Source organism: Pleuronectes platessa, chromosome 23 (assembly GCF_947347685.1).
Source record: "Pleuronectes platessa chromosome 23, fPlePla1.1, whole genome shotgun sequence".
NCBI classification, from domain to species: domain Eukaryota; kingdom Metazoa; phylum Chordata; class Actinopteri; order Pleuronectiformes; family Pleuronectidae; genus Pleuronectes; species Pleuronectes platessa.
This window is the reverse complement of record NC_070648.1, coordinates 13,974,946-13,995,333: the sequence shown is the minus strand read 5'-3', so window position 1 is coordinate 13,995,333 and position 20,388 is coordinate 13,974,946. Positions and strand designations below refer to the sequence as shown.

General features: G+C 42.9%; 1 protein-coding gene across 1 annotated transcript in view; it reads left to right on the top strand.

Annotated features, from left to right (window-relative positions):
- The first annotated feature begins 19,048 nt into the window (after positions 1–19,048).
- Positions 19,049–20,388, top strand: part of ank2b (ankyrin 2b, neuronal) — a 75,738-nt gene continuing 74,398 nt past the window's right edge. Inside the window, exon 1 of the mRNA XM_053416798.1 lies at positions 19,049–19,477. Coding sequence (XP_053272773.1) covers positions 19,337–19,477 — 141 coding nt within the window. The 5' untranslated portion in view covers positions 19,049–19,336. The remainder of the gene's footprint in view (positions 19,478–20,388) is intronic.

The window sequence follows — 20,388 nt, the reverse complement described above, 5'->3', positions numbered from 1 at the left end:
GGTGATGGGCGATGGAGAGCAGCCGCTGTGTTTGGAGCGTTTCTGTGAGAAGGTCTACGGCCATGCTTGATTCTGAAGCAAGTATTACTGCAAGCAAGCATATATAGGCTATGTTTTCCTCCAGCTCTTGTATTCAAAGTGGTTTTGTCCGAAGGCACAAAACTCTGGACTACAAGATTCTCTACTTGTCTGTTTACTGTGCAGCTCTGAGAGTGTAATGATCATTTTAAGGCAGCAGGGATGGAGTTCGTCAAGTTAACTCTTCTTACATCTGGATTTACTGTTTAGAGGTTTTTACTTAAATTAAACTAATTATTTTAGAGCGCAATATCCACGGCCACTGCCTCAAACTAGTGCAATTTACAATCTTACAAGGTGTGGAAAAGCTTAACCAAACAGCTGCATTATCATCATAAACCCCAAAAAATTTAAATTATTTTGTCATCTAATCACAGAAACATGAATAGTGATATTACATCTGTTTGCAGTGAGAGATTGAAGGTGATGCTTGTTACTCTGAGCTCCATTTGTCCCTCGAGTGCCATCGGTCCACTGAGAGAAGCTTGAGCTGGTAAAGAGCTAAACTGCTCCATTGTTTTGTGCTAACATTATCTGTGTTAACCATACTGTAGCGGCACTCTGACACACGTTACAGCTCAATCTGAGCAGCAGCACAGTCATTTGGCTGTTTTGACAGATGTAATAAATTAAAGACCCTCCCCCAGGGCCACTGCATACAAAATATATAGACACACACACACACACACACACACACACACACACACACACACACTGTCTCCAACCCCCACTGCTTTGGATTCCCTGGTGCTAGCATGAAGTGAGGGATTGTGCCTAAATGGTTTTGAGGAACAATACATCCCACAGATCAGAACAGATAACACTCCACGTGTCACATATGTTTGCCATCACTTTAAAATGCAGATTTTGACAGAGACCGGCTCAGCTCTGTGATGGTGGGCATGTTGTTAATGGTGTGGTGTTAAGGTCGGCGAGACTAGGGCGTGGCCCGGTTAGAAGTGCCTCTTTGTCTGCCCTGCACTCGAGGGACACCCTCCCCTAAAAGAACCGTGTCGTGGAAAGCCAGCACCGATGGGAGCTTGGGGAGATGTTTGTGTCGCATGTGGTGCCTCCCTGTCTGGCACATGACTTCATCTAAGGTGTGAAGATGAGTAAACATCTCAAAACATGTCAACAAGCTCCATTGTATCTTTGAAACACAGATGCAGGACTGAGGCAGAAGATCAGTCTGTGTATGTTTTAACCAAACATGGAGATAAATATGAAATAAAAAAATTACTTTTGTGTAATTATTCAAGCTGATTATTTTCTCCTGTTCATGGAGGGAATAATGCGAGTATTAGGCCCACGTTGAAGTTAAATAAATTCCACCTTCTTCTCGCAGAATTCAGAATTTGTTTCTCATAATATTACGCTTTTATTATCATTATATTACAGATTTCTTCTCACTTCTAACTTTATTCTAACTCTATTTCGACTTTAGTCTCGAAATCTCAGAATGTTTTTCTTCAACATGGCTCCATCGCAACACGCAATCGTAGAAATAAGCCATTAACGAACAAACAGAGTTACTCGGTCTTCATTGAGATTGTTTAGATGTCACCTGATTTGGTGACAATAAATTTTGTACACGGGGAAACGGCAACCGGTCGTTCAGTGACTCCTACAGGTTCCGATGTCGTCTGTCGCTCTTGTCACAGTAACTCAGCTGTCATACTCGATGTCACGATTAAGTCAGACACCAATGCCACGGGATTTCCGGTCTTTAGGGCGTACTGGCGTAGATCTTAAGGTTTTGTGGTTTGTTGATGGTGCGTGGTGGTTTCAGAATTTAATTATTTATTGAACCCTGACATATTTGGGTTGTTAGCTGTGCTCTAGTTGTGACCGTTACCCCAGTGACACACTTTTTTCACGATGGCATCAGAAATAACACTTGTTCTTGTTTGGCCGTTATTTCTGTTGTTTCACAGTGATATGTGTGTGTTGTGCGTGCACAGTAACAAAGCAATGCAACTGATACTAACCCAGTCCTCTTTGTGTTTTTTCTTCTAGGTAAGTTGACATGGACGTGGATTGACTCTGAAATCAAAGCCTTGTTGTGCTGTGGCCACAGTGGAGCCGTTCCTTCAGGCTGCAGGACGCTCCTGCTCCCTCATGTTGTATCTGCTTGGATAAGCACGTCTTCAGCTGAGTGGTCTAACCTGTGTGTGTGTTTGTGTGTGTGTGTATTTGGGGTCTGCACAGTTCTTGCAGCCAGATGGCTCCTGTTTAGTTGTTAATCCATTACAGTCTTCATCATACACACCTACCTGCCAATGTGTTTCTTCTCATGTTAGCATTGACCAACGCTTGTATGCAGTAATGCTGACCCACGCTCTATAGTTCAAGTTGTATAGTTCAAAGTTTGCACTGTGGGTAATTGCTCCGATCTCTTTGACCTGATAACACAATGCCACATTGTCCCCTCTGATTGTCTTGACTATCAACCTCACTGCAGCCACCTTCTCTGACCCAATTACCTGACCTAACTACTCCTGAGCTCACCAGGCTCAGAGGTCACGGCACTGTCAGGGTCATCAGGCTGAGGAAGAAGAGAGGTTTGCATGTCTCGCAGGTTGTAAAGGCCCATTATTGAGGATTGCAGGGAAGGCAGGAGCAGCTGGAGGTTGTCTAATCTCTGAGACCCTCAGCAGATTACTGATATAATACAGTCCCTCTCTGTTAGTGAAGATCTGGACAAGATTAGTAACCGGGCAGACTTACCACAGCCACCCCTTCTCTAGTACTTCTAGTGTAGATTAAACCAGGACAAAGCACAAAACACACAACTACTACTTGAACAAACGATTTGCTTGTGACTCTTTGCTTTCAACTGAGAGAAATAGAGGTTTGTATACATTCAATATATAAGACAATATATTATAAATATAACAGAAGCCTTCTTGTATAAGGACCCAGTTTATAGAAGTCCACAGATGATTGTATAGAACCCTTAAAAGTTCTGGAATTTATGTTTTTTTATTTTATTGATACCCTAAATTTGTTATTCTCAAGAGGAAGGAAGGACATCTTGCGTGATTTCAAGTGACAAAGATTTATCTTATCTGTGTCATATGGCCCCAGGACATTTGAATAAAAATACTTTGTGGTTATAAAGTAATGTCAAGGAGAGGTAGTCCACATATTGAAATGTATTTTTATATTCTCTTTTAAACGTTTTTGTCTTTCTATATTCCGTCTATTTTACGTCACCTAATCGGCTGGGAGCTTGTTTGTGAACTCTTTGAGGGCTGAACACTCTCACTACTCAGCTTTTCTCAGTTGTAGTTCCGGGTCCGGCCATGGGGTGGTGCCATGGTATCAAAAAGCAACATGGGTGAGGCCTTAGACAAGATGCAGTCGATGTGTTCATGGAGTGTTAAGCTACGACCTGGATATCTTAGATAAAAATTCACTCTTTGGTGCATATAAAGGTGTTCTTATTTAATGTGAGCTGGCTTTCTTAAAGACGTTATGTACCAAGACATTGGTGCAAATAATGCCACTGTATATATTAAAACTGCACGTCTCTATTGTGCTTCTTAACTGAGAATATTCACCTCTTTATATATTTATATACACTGGCTGATAGTACTGGACAGATTTGTACCTTTGCTGCCCTTCAGTGGCTCTTACAATACATGCGTTGGGATTTCAGCACCATGGACAGGGGTTGTGTGAAACGATGCACAGTCCAGTCACTTCCACTGCTTCTGTCTCTTCCTCACCACAACATGATATGATTAGAGAAGTGTAGGAGGTTGTGGTACATTTGGTTACAGGCCATGCTGTAGCTGCTGCGCACTGCCTGTGCAATGGAATCCAGATATTGTGTAGCTGATGTACAAATGCTCGATCGTACTGTACAAAAGCGATGTGTTACTGTAGGGAGGTGTCATGTGTTTGCTGCTGCAGTCGGCTACAACAGTATGATGAGGCAACCCTCCCACACATTTCCAGTGTACGCAGTTTTACCATTTTTATTTCTACAAGTTAAAATGGTGTTAAGAAAATAAACAAATTTGTGTTTTTAGGTGTGAATTTATGTGTGTGTTTGCCTTGAAATCACACTATCACAGAGGCGGGCTGTACCATATCAGTCTTGGTAATAGGGGGAGGTGTGAAGATACTACAGTCAAAGCTGGTAGCCCCCTCTGGATTCAGTAGAGGTGGTACCTTCCTTTGCTCTTTTTTTCCCAAAAGGACACAGACTGATGCTTCCGTGTCTGGCGTCCCCTCCCACATATTTTCTCCTTTAACTCCTCCCTCAAATCGTTTTCTATAATCCCCACTCCCCCACTCCCCCTGCCACCCCCATCGATGCCCGATGAGCTGGGGACGTCATGTACATGGAGAGTCCAGATCGGAGGGTTCCCAGGTTCCCAGAGCATCTGCCGCTCCCACCGCAGCCAGAGCAGTAAAGGGAGGGGTGGAGCTCTCTTCCTATCTCCCTGCCTCTTTCTGGCATCTCTGCCTCTCCATTGGTCTTCTAGCTTACCTCTTGGTGGCATGCACCGGCCCTCCCCTCGTCTTTTTCTATCCCTGTCTCAGATGCAGTTATCCAGGCGGCAGGGTGGGAGGCTTGCAACAGACACTCACACTCTCTGCATGGGTGAAGAGAGCGGGCGGGTTAGACGACTAGAGGACACCAGAACTACCTCTATCCTCTTCCCGTATTCATCATCTAGTGACAATTTGCCGTTGGGCTTAAAAGGAGAGTTATCTGGTGAGGTGGTCGGCTTATTTTCTTGGATGACTGGCTTCTTCGCCAGTGAGGCAAGCTTCCTGACAGGACTTCTGAAAGTGACCTGAGATCTTTTTAGTTTTCTTCGTGTGGGAACGGTGAGAGGGCAGCCATGGCTCATGCCGCAGCACACATTAAAAAGGCCAGGTCCGAGATGGACCAACCTCCGGACCTGAAGGCTCTGGAGAAAGCCAAAGAGAGGAGGAGGCGCTCCCGGGAACGGGCTGAACGCAAGCGCAAGGTACCGGGCTGACTCAATGGAAATCATGCACCTCTTCATCCCTTTATGTGACCAATCAGCGTTTTTTTAAGAGCCATGGTTACTTCATCCCACTTCCAATCATCCCTTCACACCATCATCATCTAAGTGTCGCAATACCTTTACTGAAGAAGACTTTGTCAATCTGTTATTGGACTGCGGAAGAGTTTAGAGGACAGGCATCTTCCAGCCATGACTTCATTACCTAAATCCTCATCACCATTTTCAGTGGCACCATCAAAGTATTAAATGCTCTTTTGCATCAAACCCAAGATCCATGTCAGTGTCATCAGTCCATTGTCACCCACAAAACTACATGAAGAACCAATCACAGTAGGCTAGGATTCCAACAAAACATCGTGGTTGCACTCTGCCTGATCCCCGTCGCTGTCCCCGCTTGATCCACCCATCCTTCATTCCACTCCACTGTCTGTCATCATGTACCCACCACAGCGATATGAAGACAGCACGAATCATCAAGCAGTCTAAATCGCTGTGGCTGTCTCACGCCTCCAGCCGTACCTTAGGTGGGCAGCATCACACCAACACACTCTGTGTACAGTGAAATTACTCCGGCTGTCTCCCGGCAGACGTAACTACGCAGATCGCTCCCTGGCGTACTGCAAGGCTTTGCGCTGTGTGTGTTCACAGTGTTTGCTCCTGGACAGTGTCTGCATTCTCTCATAACAAACAAAAGGCTCCGGCTGAGGCTCCATTGATTTGTACTGCTGAGATATGCTGTCTTTGTGGTCAGTGGTTTTTATTATAAAGGGTCTACTCAGGGTCAGGGTTACTTTTCACACTGTTGTCGACACTGGATACAAACGGAATTTGAATTGCACTGGAAGGAACATTATGTCTCACTGATGGTGATTCATCCTGATGTGAGTAAAGCAAAAAACAACAGACATGACTAATCAATGACAATGATATGACAGTTTGATTGGGGACGTCAAATTGGGGCAAATTGGGAAACTTGTGATATTTAAAGAAAAAATTGAGTTACACATGATAATTAACCATCTGGAGGTGTTGGATTGAATCACTGCATGATACATAACATACGAGGAGTCGGGAGTTGGGTAGTAAAATGGTTGTTTGCGGATGTAAGTGAATATCCCAGAATTAAACAGTTGGTATAAGGCAAACCAAACAGTAACTGTGTGTCAAAGGGTGTTGGTTTAACTATCTGGTTACCAACTGTTAAACTGCCAATCAGAATCCAGACGTCTCAGTGGCCATGGCGTGAAGCAGAAATAAAAAAACGTCCTTTTAGATTAATTGCGGAGGCGTGTCAGCTTGATGGAGTACTCTCCAGGAAATTTTGAAAGAGAAATGGAGGTAGACATCTGGGGCATTTCAATTTCTGTGTGGAGCAAATGGATTGGAATGTGATATTGGTGATTGGTGATTGGTGATAACTGGTGATATTAAAAGGAAAATAATTTGGAGGAGACACAGTTCCAGCTTGATTCATGTGAGTAGTGTACAAAAGGCAAAGAGAGAATGACATAAAATGGGATCATTATTTAAATTGTGTAATGTTGCATTTTACGTGTCAAAGTGACCTTTCACTCTTTCTCTGTTGCCCCGGAGTCACGGTAACGTTAAATACAAAACCATCGGTCGGCATCAAAATAGCATCTTTGGAAGCAAAGGCCCAGTCGTGACCTTTGTGTCCCTGAGGACGAGGAACTGCTGTGTTTTCTCTGCCCCCTTCATCTCTGACTGTTGTCATTATTGACCAAACTGCAAGGCAGATTATCACATGGGATTATTGGTGCTCACATACACGCACACACATACACACACACACACACACCTTAAAGTGATTAATAGATTCAATTTGGTAGATTGTCCGACAAGTGCCCGGGGGGGAGACATTAACATCAGACACAGAGGCACATTGCCGTCAAACTGCTGCTCCCGCTGGAAAACAATTAACCCTGTGTAAACAGTACTTAGTGGGCATCAGAGGGCCTGGCCTGGACAGTGCTTGTGTGAAAGCATGTTGACATGAAATGCTGCAACACCTCCTGGATGTTATATTGGATTTTGCAGTGAAATGTGCCTGGATACACAATTGTGAAAGCATCACCAATTATATAACAGAGCAAGGGGAAAATGCATCCTAAACACGGTGTGTCACTTTGAATGCAACAGACGTCCATAACATGCGGAGGGGATCATCTGGTGACCCAAGCCCAGACTTTAACTCCTTAGTCTGCAGTAGAGGAGGATTTTCACTTCAGTGCTGCTGCACAGCGGTGTCTGGTCGCACAGTTGTTTTATGAGCGAGGCAGAATCAACCGCAGAACCTCTGTTGCCTCACTACAAATGTATTGAATCAGGCTTATGTTAATGTTTTGTCTTTATCATAGTTAAGTAAATGTTTTCCAGCTTGCACCCCTTCTAATATCTCACAGATATTGTATCTGTTCCTGCAAACTCATGACTACGATGTTTACGTGTCGATTAAAATTAATGGGATGTACATTTTCCATAGCAATACAAGAACAACAATATCCTCATAACTCTGCTGCTGTGACTTTTCCTTTTTTTTTTGATTGCAGTTAAGCTCACCCTTAATGAATCGCTTAATCCCTCCTGTTCCTGGCACTCCTTTATTCCAACACACATGCAGGAAGTGTTGCGTTGTATTCATTTGCTCCAAAAAATGACCAAGCTGAAGAGACTGGAACAATTTTATATGTTATAGAAGCAAAGAACAAAGCAGCAGAGTTTTAAAAATTCAGAACTAGTGTCAGAGCTAGACAGGATACCAGTACTTCTTCTGTGGACAGATGTATTGACTGTGTTTTGTACAGACTGTGTTCACCTTTTAAAAGTCACTTGTATGTACGGAATCGTTTTCAGGGTACTGGGGAAAGCCTTTTGAAAGAATAAACACTATTGCGAGCATGGTATTAGGGCATAACGGAACTATACCTAAATTAATAAATCAAACTTCGGGGTTGTCCTCATTGGAGTGAGGACAACACCGAAATTCATAACAAATGCTCTCATGGAGTTCAAAACACATCTCAAAATGTGCATGCACACTGTACCAGTCACTCAATGAGTGGTGGCATTAAACACTAGTGAGTTAATAGGCACTCAGTTGAAATACCATTCATGTTATGTGCATGAATCCACTTTTCTCAGCGTAAAATGGTGTCCTGAGAGAGATAATTGAATTGGCACCGGTATGTGTAAGTATGTACTGATGAATACGGTTAATGTGTTTGTTCTACTGGATATAAATATGTAATCATGTAAAGGATATTGCACGATATACTTTAATATTTCCCTGTCAGTTAAACACACATTATTTCCCACATTTTGTATTTCACACATGCCTAACGCAGCAGTAGATTCTTCGCTCAGACACATACACACGATCACATTAATATCTGGAGCGTTCTGTGCAGCTGACAGGGGCAGGATGTAACACATTTGCATCAGCTCTACAAATTAACTACAAACTACAAATTAACATTTTGGTGGTTTGTGGTCAAGCTCACTGTGTTACAATTCAAATTGGAATCAAGTTTTCATTTTTAGCGTGTTACAGAACACGATTTAGCAATGTAGTTTCCTCCTTAGATCGTTTGTTTCTTTGATCCAAAGCACTTTATCCCGAGAGGCGTGTTTGCAATGCAGCTGTAACACGCAGACACATGTAGTCTCTCTCCACTCTAGAGTTCAAAAGATGTCAATGGTAGCCCGTCCATGTGAGTCTTCGGTGAAAAAGTCTCACTGGAGTAGTTCCTGTCTCAGTCTGTACTTTTGTGCAGAGGCCAACCTGTAAGATCACGGGACAGCTTGATACAGCTGATACTTTGCTGTGTTGTGTCCCTGCGGAGGTGTGGTACCTTTTTACATGAGGGTTTGATCTTTGTAGCCCTACTTGTATTCCCTTATCACCCAAACCCTGTCTGTCTCCTTTTATTATAACTCACCTCACAAGCTGCTTGTTATCTAACAGACTCTGATTCATGCATTCCTATGAGGAATTAGGCCTCTCCTTGAGATCGTTTACCTTCTGTCTCTCTCTCTATCTCTCTGCTTTGTCCTCCCATGTACTTGCTCAGGCACTGCAGTGCAATCATGACAAGTGCACCCATCTCCCTTGCAGGTATAATACAATCAGAGAGGCTGCTAGAAGTCAACCCTTCACCGTCTTCGAATCTCCTGGATTTTTTTCTCCTTCCCTCTGATGGTTTCTCTGACAGACTTCCCTTCCTTCTATATGCCCTTCCTCTTTCTCCCTGTCTCCTCCTGTCCTCTCTCTTCCTGCTCTGTCTACGTCTGCATTAGAGCGAAATGCACACTCACCTTTTATCCGTCCTGAAAGTGACCAAAGCAAATGGGACCCCAGTGTCTCGTTCGGAATGTCACGACATTGGCATTCCTATGATTTCCCTGTAAAATGAAAACAATTAAAGTAAAGCAAACAGAGACCACTCAGGACGCTCAGTTGTGACGTCTTTAAAGCAACTGAGTCAGGACAAGCTTTGGAAAGAAAGACAAATGCAACATGTTGCCAGTCTTAAGGTTGTACCAGGTATCAGCTGCACTGACCCACCCATCTATGCCCTTCCATCCTCCCCTTGCTTGTGAAGTTGACCCAGAGATAACCCAATATACAGGTTATATACCTAGTTGTCTGTGTATCCTGGTTAAGAAGTGGGCTTTTACCGTAGATAACAAAAAAAAACATAATTGTGTTTATGTGCAGCAGAGTGAAGCAGGTATTCCACCATCTGCAGTCCAGAATTGCTGCTTCTCTTTGTATTTGAAAAGACAGTATAAATGACTGCAGAGGACTTCTCACCCAGAGGCAGTTGCCTTGACTACAGTGCCAGCAGTTGAACTGGAAATGTATCTCGCAAACTTGTTTGGCTCTCACATTTCAAACTTAACTATTTGATCGACTCACGCAGAGGAGTTGTCACAAAGTTCCTACCAGAGCTTAATTGAAATGAATCGAACGTCACGTTACATCATTATTCTCTTAATCGTCCCTGCGGTCTTTCTCTTCTCTGGCTCTTTCTTGTTGTTTTTGTCTCTATCTTTGAAATATAACAGACTGATGGTCTGTTAATAATAATCCCCTGCAGGGCTCAGATGCAGTAGCAATCCATCTGCCATTTCTGTCGGGGCCTTGTTTTGGCGGCCCTAGCCGTTTGACACCGTGCATTTCAGTCTTAACCTTTCATTAGTTGTCGGGTTCTGAGCACATGGAGCTCAGCAGGGACATCGTTTAGAGCTCTGTCGGCCAAATATACAGTATGTGATGCAAACTGAAATATAAGAGTGTTTGTAGACAATATTCACTCCACGGACATTTTAATCACTCAGTTGAAACCAGGTGCAGAATCATACTGTACATAAAACTGACTGACTCTGTGTGTGTGTGTGACTCATAGGAACAGCTGTGATGGTCCAAGTGGGTACTCTGTCTCTCTACACCTTTTTTAGCTCTTTCAGGTATGTGGGCAGCACTGCCTGAGAGGAGCATACACATCGAAAACTCTGCCAGCCACGAGCATTTCATGCAAATGTGGTCCTTTTTGGTATCCCTGTAATTAATCACTTCCCATCGCCTGGGGCGCTGGATGGGGCTCTGTACTGACATATTGTGTCAGAGGAAACTGAGCGTCCAAAAGTGGAAACCATTATACAACAGCACATATCAAAACATTGTTAACAGCATCAAGGTCGGAAAGAGAAGCTTGTCCTACTTCCTGTAACTTCTAGAGGTCGATGAGCTCTGTTGGGACCATTAACCCACAGTAGCACACCGCATCATTTGATGGAACGGATTTGATTTCAAAACCTTCTGATAGGCGGGGGACTAGTGGCAGAAACTTGGACTATGGGCAGAAAAGGTCTCTGGTTCGTCTCTGGTTCGACTCCACGGAGAAACAACAAAGAGATGAACCTGGATTGATCTGTCAAAAAATCCAAGAGGATTCTCCCTACCCTGTCTAGTGCCCCTGAGCAAGGCACCTTACTCCCCCAACATCTGCTCCCCGTGCAGATGGTCGCTCACTGCTCTGTGTTTCCTGCACCAGATGGGTCAAAAGCAGAGGTTAAATTTCCCTACCTGCATGAGTGTGCCTGTGCATGTCTGTGCATGTGTTTGGGACAAATAAATGCATCTTAATCTTAATCTTAATCTTAAACCATGTTGCAGACGCCTGAATCAGCAACCACATCTCCAAATTCCAACACACCTCAGTTTTGACAAATGCCCACCTCCGCAGCTCCGGTGAGGACTGAAAACGCTACAGATTCATTAGATCCGTGTGGTTTGCCTGACCATGAAGGAGCTTCCAATATTGGATGCAGATTTCAAAACATGCACTGCTTTCATTGCAAGGTGTGAGAATCCATTAAACCAGCTAAAGTGGATTTGGACACAAACTCAAAGCACTGAGCTCTAGACCACAGATTTGAACTTCTACAGCATTTAAAAATGTCACTTCTTGTCTTGTCTTTTCTTTTAAAGTTTTAATTATTTGTTACAAAGCCCGCATGATGGAAAGCCAATGTATCACATACTGCTAGTTTCATTATATTATGACTAGTATAAACATTTTGGGCAAAAAGCAGGCTTTCCTTTTGCCACCAAGCCTCAGTGCAAGCCCCGGAGCATTACATTATTTAGCTGCCCTGCTGGCAAAGCCATCTCCCTGTTTGTTTTTACATCTAATCTCAGGCCACAGCTGGATGCTCAGCTGATGCAATTTAGGTGGAAATGTTTGCGGCGGAGATGTTAATCTCTGCCTCCACCCCCCTTTCACCTTCTCTCTTCTGATGTGCTGGATTATGTTGTAGGAATGTCTGTACATCGTCTTCACAGTGTGTTACTGTATTTCAGTCATTCCACTATGGTAAACATTTTTGGATAAACTTCACAAGTTCATATGGTTTAATCTATTCCTGCAACGTTTTCCTGGTTGTCAGATATTCTGGAAGTACACTGAATCATATAAATAAATTGTAATGTTTATTTGTATAGCAGAGATAAAACTAATAATGTATGTGAGCGACCTATAGAGGTCTACTCATGGTACGGTGCAGCCCCCAAAAAATGTGGCCATAAATTACTTGTTTATTCTAAAGTGCAAATTGTTCTCACTGTGGCTCCATTATGCCCCCACTTCAATATCCCCACCCAACCACACACACCCACACACAAACAAACACACACACACACACACACATACACACATACCCTGCTGATGGTACTTGGACGTTGACCAGGCACCACCGTTTGATGCTGAACTGGGATTGGCAAAATCCTGGATTAGAGCGTTCATAATCTGGTTGCTGTGGCACTATGTTATACTGCAGCTCAGGGGGGATACCAATCCCATCGCCATGGCAACCGAGCGAGGGAGAATCCACTATCGGGAGTAGAGCGGCAGGATCCACCCTGGAAGTGCGGAGACAGAGTGGTTAATAGCACCGTATTAGTGTTAGTCATAGATGTAGAGAGGAGAGCGGGTTGTTGCATTACTCATTTAGATGTTGCATTTGTGAACACACTTTTAATATCCATCAGCATAAGTATCTCGACAAATAAATGCTCGACATGCATTAGACACTGTTGTCACACTGATACGGTTGAAAGTTGGACGTCTAGGGCAGTATGGCAGATGATTGTGTGGCTTAGTTATGCAAGGGGGAAAGATCACCCAAAGGAGCTTAGTCCAAGACAGAACTCATAGGAAAAGACTCATCTTTTCACAGAAGCCATTAAACTACTTTAGGTTAATGGACTTCTCCTGGAATTTGTTTAAATAAACAGAAAATACTAGACGAAGTATTTGATACTAACTACAATAAATTAGCGAGTAACATGTCTCTTACAGTTGATGTGCCAAGCATGCACACATTCCCATATTTACCCTATGAACTAGCACAGAGCAACATTGCATTAATCTAATATGTGTCCAAAATATACTCTATGTTTGGTCTCCATCATCTCCTGAGTTTTGTTTGCCAGCTAGTTGTTAAATGTGTCCTGCTAAACACTTCATAGAGGTGTGGATCCGTCTCTTCAAGTTACATATTAGTAGAAGTTGTCTTTGACCCACTGTCTCAGTGTTATGGATAGTCAGAAAAGAAAACTTCAATCCGTCCCTGCAATCTTATCCGGACCTTAGTTTAGTGGGTTTGTCCCTGAACCATGTCCCATCCCTTCACTATTGGAGCAAACAAACCGACAAACATCAAAACCTCTGAGGTAAATGTAATCATTGCTTACTGCTGCCAAGACACACAGTATATAGAGACCAAAGACTTCTGGAAATTTGATGGCAAAGAATTTCGGGATGGGTGGAAATCAGCAAAGATGGAGTGAGGCAATTATGGGGGTGTGAAAGGCGATAATTTGAATTTAACGTCGAGCCCGAAAAGCACTAAACTCCTGTAGCTCCTTACTCAGCAAGGTGGTGCCAAGAGGTGTGATATACGTAACTGCTACTACCTGGAGACTGTGTGTGTGTGTGTGGGTGGGTGTGTGTGTTTAAACACATTTATCTCCATCCTTATCATTCTTCCGATTTGTGGACATTCCTTCTTCCTCTTCCTCTTTTCATCTCTCACGCAGCTCTGTGGGTGTTCGGCCGCCTATTTTGGGCAGGTTCATCATCCCTCCACACACTCGCTTCTTCACTATGTGTGTGTTTTTGGAACACGTTGTTTGCTAACGTTGTCGGGCTTTAAACATTGTTGTAGTGACACAAACACAATTAAACAGAGCTCTGGTAGAGGCTCACTGAGATTCATTTGCCCCTCTGGATCCAGGCCAGGCACCAACGTTGTTACCTAGTGTGTGTTTGAGTTTTCTGATTACTCACAGTTTGTCCTTCGTTTTTCCGCTATACTTTGCTCCATGACAAATATTTGCTCACCTGAAGTGAGCGAAGACAAATTTCTCCTTCGCGCTCTTCACACGTTTCAATCTACTTGAATGAGCAACAAAGAAGATGTTTAAATGTAAAAAAATAATTTATTGAGGAAAAAAGGTAAAAAAGGTTTATGCAGCTGACACTTACTGAGCTAAGACTGCAAATTAGATCCTCCATTTCCCACCATGCAACTTGACAGCATTTTTTTACACTGCCCCAGCGTCTTTTAAACACATATTTTTATTTAAAGATATTTTATGAATTAACTTAAACTAACCATAACATTTGTTATTGACTTGTGTTGCACTTCCTCTTTCTTCTGTCGACTGTCAAATAAATTCATAACAAAAAAGGACAAAACAAGTTTTTATTAATTATTTCAACCAAATTGTATTATTATTATTATTATTATTATTATTATTATTGTCATAGTAACTCAACGTTTGTCCTCAGTGGATATTTAATGTTGCATCTGTAGAAACTAGGACACCATAAGGAGAACAAAAATTGTCAAAAAGTGAAGACAGCCTAACAGTAAAAGAAGGTGAGAGCAGGCTGGGATCACGTTTAATGAAAAATACAGAATGCATACCATTATTACATATATGAATAGAAATGAATAAAAGAGTTAGGCACCGTGAATCCGTGTCACTCGTGAGAGCGATGTAACTCTAAACTCTGTGCCTGTCTGTGCAACATACAGTATGTACAGTGGGTACAGGCCTATGTGCTAGAGGGGCAGCTGTGCAGTTGTTTGTCAGCAGGGAGTCCCCAGCAATCATCTCTGACTGGACACACAGGCTTTACAGAGGCTGCAGGACGACAACTGTTGCTTAAATCTCTAACATCTGGCCCATAGTTCTATCCAGTACCAACAACTTAGTGTAGTGCCGTATTATGTGGTGTCCCTCCTGACCTGTGTTTTTCCTTAGCGAAAGAAGTGCGTGTTAACATAAGGGTGTTTACTTGCACAATTGCTGGTTACGATCAGGGTTTCGGAGTCTCTCAGTTTTGAGAAATCTGGATGTTTTACAGGGAGTGCTCCTGATAGGCATTATCTCATCCAGGTCTCTGAACTGTTTCACAGTGCCAGATAGAGAGGATAAGGAATCAAGACCCACCTGGAGGCAGAAGATGCCACTCTCTGCAAAAAATCATGCATAAACCTTTTCCAAATCTGTGTTTCCATAGCAACGGCTAGCCTCCAACTTCTATAATTCATGTTTTCCTCTGCCATGGCTGTGTTGTTATAGTGGATTGTGTCCCTATTTATAGACAAATGTCTGATATGGTCTTATATGTTCAATACTGATTAATGCCTACATGTAGCATTGATGGAGTATGTTAAATATTAAATCCCAGATTTGTGTTTGCCTGGATGACTGACTGCCCCCCACTGGAATGTAGCTGCTCCAGTACAGCCCCCTCAACTGCCAAAATTAAAACATCTCTCCTTCCTTTCCCTTCTATTATAAAGCCTTTCATACACTCTTCATCTGCACAGCCCCCCCCCCCCCCAACAGCAGGAACATAAACAAGTGGCTTTACCTAACAACCCCCTCCCTCCCGCAGCCAGCGAGCCATATGGTCGAGCACAGATTAAAAGCATTCGTTGTCAACGCCTGCCCCGCCCGGTGGATTACTACCCCACAGAGGGAGTGCATAGCAGGGGGGGGGGGGGGGGGCGTGTTTGTGTAGGACCGGATGTGAGGGTGGAGATTTTTTGTCGGTGTTGCAGATACCGAAAATAAGTGACTTCTATTCTCGATCACTTTAGGATAATTGTGTGGTCTGCTTGCACGGGGCCAGGTCTGACATTTTTCCATCTCTACATACACAGCCATGCCCTAATCTATTGGCTACCCTAATTGGATAAGTGTGTTGACAGATGACGGCTCTTGAGTGAGGAGATTGGACAAGACGTTAAGTAAATTACACCCAGGAGAAGGTTAATGAAAGTAGCCTATAAGGTGACAGAGCAGTGGAAAGCCACGTCTCATTGTGAGTGTTCTGGTGGAAAAGGAGCTAAAGTGAACTGAGGATGTAAAACAACTTCTTCTTTTTTCCTAAAAGCAGACTATTAAAACTTGAAATGAGACATAACACAAGTTGTGTCCATTGGGCAGTGGAGGGCTGCAGGCATGATGTAGTATTTTCTGTAGGCCAACCTAGATGTTAGCATCTAACCGGTTTCCCCAAAATAAACTTTCCATTGGCTGCCTGAACTAAGCTGTGATAAACACAGGGTTATGATATGCCTGTCACAACCATAAGCTTCCAACTTGTAATTTGATTTATCGCTTTCTAGCAAAAACACAAGTTAAACACAACAAGGCCTTAAAGGCACACTGCTGAGTAGATGAGCTTTGATGAGGTGTGATTTTTGTTCCTGATAACCTTGGTACTCTCATTTTAGCCACTTGTTATCAACAAGTGGCTAAAATGTTTACGGTTCATTGTAGTTACTATGTCACATGCTGTATGTAGAATGATAGCTAAACGACCCTTGTGTGTGTGTGTGTGTGTGTGTATGTGTGTATGTGTATGTGTGTGTGTGTGTGTGTGTGTGTGTGTGTGTGTGTGTGTGTGTGTGTGTGTGTGTGTGTGTGTGTGTGTGTGTGTGTGTGTGTGTGTGTGTGTGTGTGTGTGTGTGTGTGCATGGGTGTGATCCTGCTATGAAACATGAGACTTGCAGCCCCACCACAGTTCAGACAACCTGATATAGGAGAAGCAGGTCATTTTTCTGCAGCAGAAAACCCAACCCACTATATTAAATCAGTTTGATGCTGTATCTGTCTAACCTGAGTCATGTATTCTAAGATATATTATACTTTAATTCCTTTTAAAATTCCAAGTCCAAAGCATTTGTAATTATGAGGACCTTTATTAGATGGAAATAAAATGAAATTTGACGGTAATTGTCTGGCTCATAGGTTTGCAATTAACCTAGCGTCACTGCGAAATGAGTTAAAAACAGTCAATGTTCCCGCAGATGGCTAAATGTTAGTGAACATCTTACGCAACCTATAGATAGAAAACTATTAAACACTGGTAGGATGACAGGTTGATTTAAAGTACTTGTTATTACTTGTCATGTGTTGTTTCACAGGGTTCCACACTTGCTCCCATCGTTGTCTGTAAAGTCTTACAAGATCATTTCATAAGCAAAAACTGTTTGTTCCTTGACCAGATTCCAAGAAAGACATTTTTAATTCTTAAAACAGGCTTACTTTGGGAAAGTAAACTTTTAGAGTGTTGTTATTGATCTTTTTTTATTACTAATCATATTACAATTTTTCTACTGATGTACATGCATGACAGTGCACTACTCTTTTGCCTGAATTACTCCAGAAACCAGGGAATACAAGTTACTGATGGATTTATTGGTATACAACTGATTTGCAGCTTATTTTAATTCGCAAGAAGTCTTTCAAGAAAAATGGATTTGATTTGAATGTCTATGACTGAACATGGTTTTCAGGTCTTTCTAAAATCTGGTGATTTTGTCAGAAATATCTTGTGCCTGCTCACTCAGTTTATATTCATCTCATTCATAGAAAACACCAAAGCTGCTTTGTCATATGGTTTCTGTGATGCTCTCAATAATGAGGATTCTTTCTCCCTACGCTGCCATGCTCACTGAATGAGAATTGTTTGGGTGATATTTCCGACAGTACGAGCATTGTGTAAGTTTTGACCTAGAGCAGACTGCAATGAGAACGGGGACATTAACCACCCTGATGTCAACAGGCATTGAAACTCACGTGATTATGTAGAGCAAATATAAACAGATGGACTGACACTGAGATGAATGGTAGAAGTAAAGAACCTGATGTCGGAAGCTGGTGTTCCTCAGCATTCCATTAATTCGGAGGGCCAATCAATTGCAGTGAAAAGGTCTCTGTGACTTCAATTTGCATTCAGTCCAGCGGAATCAATACAGCCCTGCTCTGGGCTACAGTCTGACACAGATCTGCATTAGCAAAGAACAATGCCTGCTTCCATTAAACAGGCCATGACATGAGGTGAAGTTATAACAAGACAAAAAGAAAAGTCACCTTGGGAGATGGCTTAGCACGAAAAACATTGTATGCTGATAGCATTATATGCATGTCACCAGAAGGGGTCATATCAAAGCAACCTGCAGCTTTAGTTATATTTGTAGATTTAAGTAGTCTGTAGCTTCTGTTGTGGTAATATCAAAGACGTTAAGATAGTGACAAGTATAGTTGTAGTGTTCTCGCAGCTCCTTAACACGTGTTAAGCAAGCAGGCACCAAAAATCCGGGCTTGGTTTTCAGTGGTGGGAGGGGAGACATTTAGGAAAAGGTCACGTGGAGGCAGGTTACACTTGCTGAATACGTCACCTGAAAGGAGTCACTCCAACTGTCCCAGCTTTTAAACAACATCACACCGTCTTCATCAAGCATTAGGAGTGATGACTTGAAACGGTAAATCGTTGACCGAAAACGGATGTAAAGTTATAAAAGTGGGTTTGTGCTAACAGGACAACTGGGCCTACTTCAAACACAGGTAATAACCAATGTGATGTGCCCTGGTGCATCTCTATCTTGAAACAAACAAGGAATAATGACTTATATATTTGCAACAAAGACAAAAACCAAAACAACTGCAAGGTACTCAAATACAAAATGATTTGCTTCGGAATTAATTCAAATAAACCTTCTTTCACTGGGTCTTCATGAAGCATAAATGTAGGCCATTAGCAGAGGCCTCAAAAGTGACTTTCTTCTTCTTCGCAGGGTTTTTGTTTAAATCTTTGATTTCAGTGAAAAGTTGAAGTGTCACTTTAAGGAATCTTTCGGAGCACAGGTTTAATTTGTGACCTTGCACATGAGCTGGATAATATTGTTCTCATATCAGTCCATGCTTGTAGTGTCCAGGATGGCCCCTCCCCTTTCCTGTTTTGGCATGCCACCCCTATGCCGCCCACCCTCTCTCCTCTCTCCCTGCATGCATTGCTAGGCGGGTGGGTGTAAAAATAGCTGGGATGGGGGGTGTTGGAGTGGGGGGGAGATGTTAGTCAATGGTCAGGGAGTTGGAATTAGCAACGAGGAAGCGCTAGCACCGTGCTGCCAGTAGTAACAGGACACAAGTCCAATCAAGTGGCAAAGAGGGACCTGAGCTCTGCTGAGGGTTAAGGGAAGAGTGAGGTTTGGATGGGACTGAGGGGACCCCCCCCCCACCGCGCACAGTAGCGTGGAAGGTCTTGAGGGGGAGGGTTGGGGAAGTGGATTATCAGACTCATTAAATGCTCACTTAGATTCCTTACGCTCTGATGGGATAGACCTGAATACCTTGCGTCATGGGCAACACGGCCATGTGTAAGGTGTGCGGCTCGGACAAGGGCCTGAGGACGACAGGGAACCAATCCAACCTGGACCAGAATCCTGCCCCAGAATACTACTGTGTGGAGCATTATCCTGAGCAGCCTCCATTGACGGGGGTAAGAACCAGTACTGGCAGGTGCAGAGTAGACAGTGCGATCTCAGGCAACTGGGACGCTCCTGACTTGCTCTACTTGGGGTATTTTAGGAGATTTGTACAGATGAGACGAGTTTGAGTGATTTTTTTTTCAGCTGGAAGCTCGATGCACTCGGAAGACAGTGTCAGGTGTCGCTTTCAAATCTTGAGTTACTTTTATTTTGGTCACAGCCTCGATGACAGGGTTCTGTGTAGCTGTCATTAACAAGCTGCTCAACTGGAGCGTATTTTTTTCCTTTTCATAGTAACCGCCTTCACATGGAGGTGATACATTTTTCTGCTCTCAGAGAAAACAGCACTACATTGAACTGAATTGTTTATCTTCTGCCTCAGTATTTCTACTTTGCAGTACGTGTTAATCCGACACATTTTCAAGTCGTTTAGGGTTTCTTCTCTTCATCAGCTGAGAGTGTGTGTATTGGTGTGTAAATATGTGTCCTGGGGTCACATGTGGCTCACTCTTCTCTCCCTTTAAAGGCCAGTGTGACATTTTTGTTTCCTAAAGTGTCTCTGCACAGCAGCGTGAGGACTCTTGTGTCTAATTTGAAAGCAATGTAATGACTTTAGCAGGATGCTGCTGCTGTACTTCTACTGGGAATACAAGGCGAAACATGTCCTTCAGTTAGTCTGCTGCTGAGTCTTAATGTCTTACTCTTACTACAGTATAAAAATATACAGTATGTCAGTGGGCCAACAATATTTAGTGTCTGCCTGTCCTGGATGTTGTTCGTTCATAGCCATCAATTGCAATTGAGCCGTAGCACAAATACTGTCGGTTTTGTAGTTCTCATTTAAAGCTGCAGTTATATTAGGGCTTAATGATCATAAAGGTTTTACACTTATTTAAGTGTCAAATCACATCAACAGATTGGA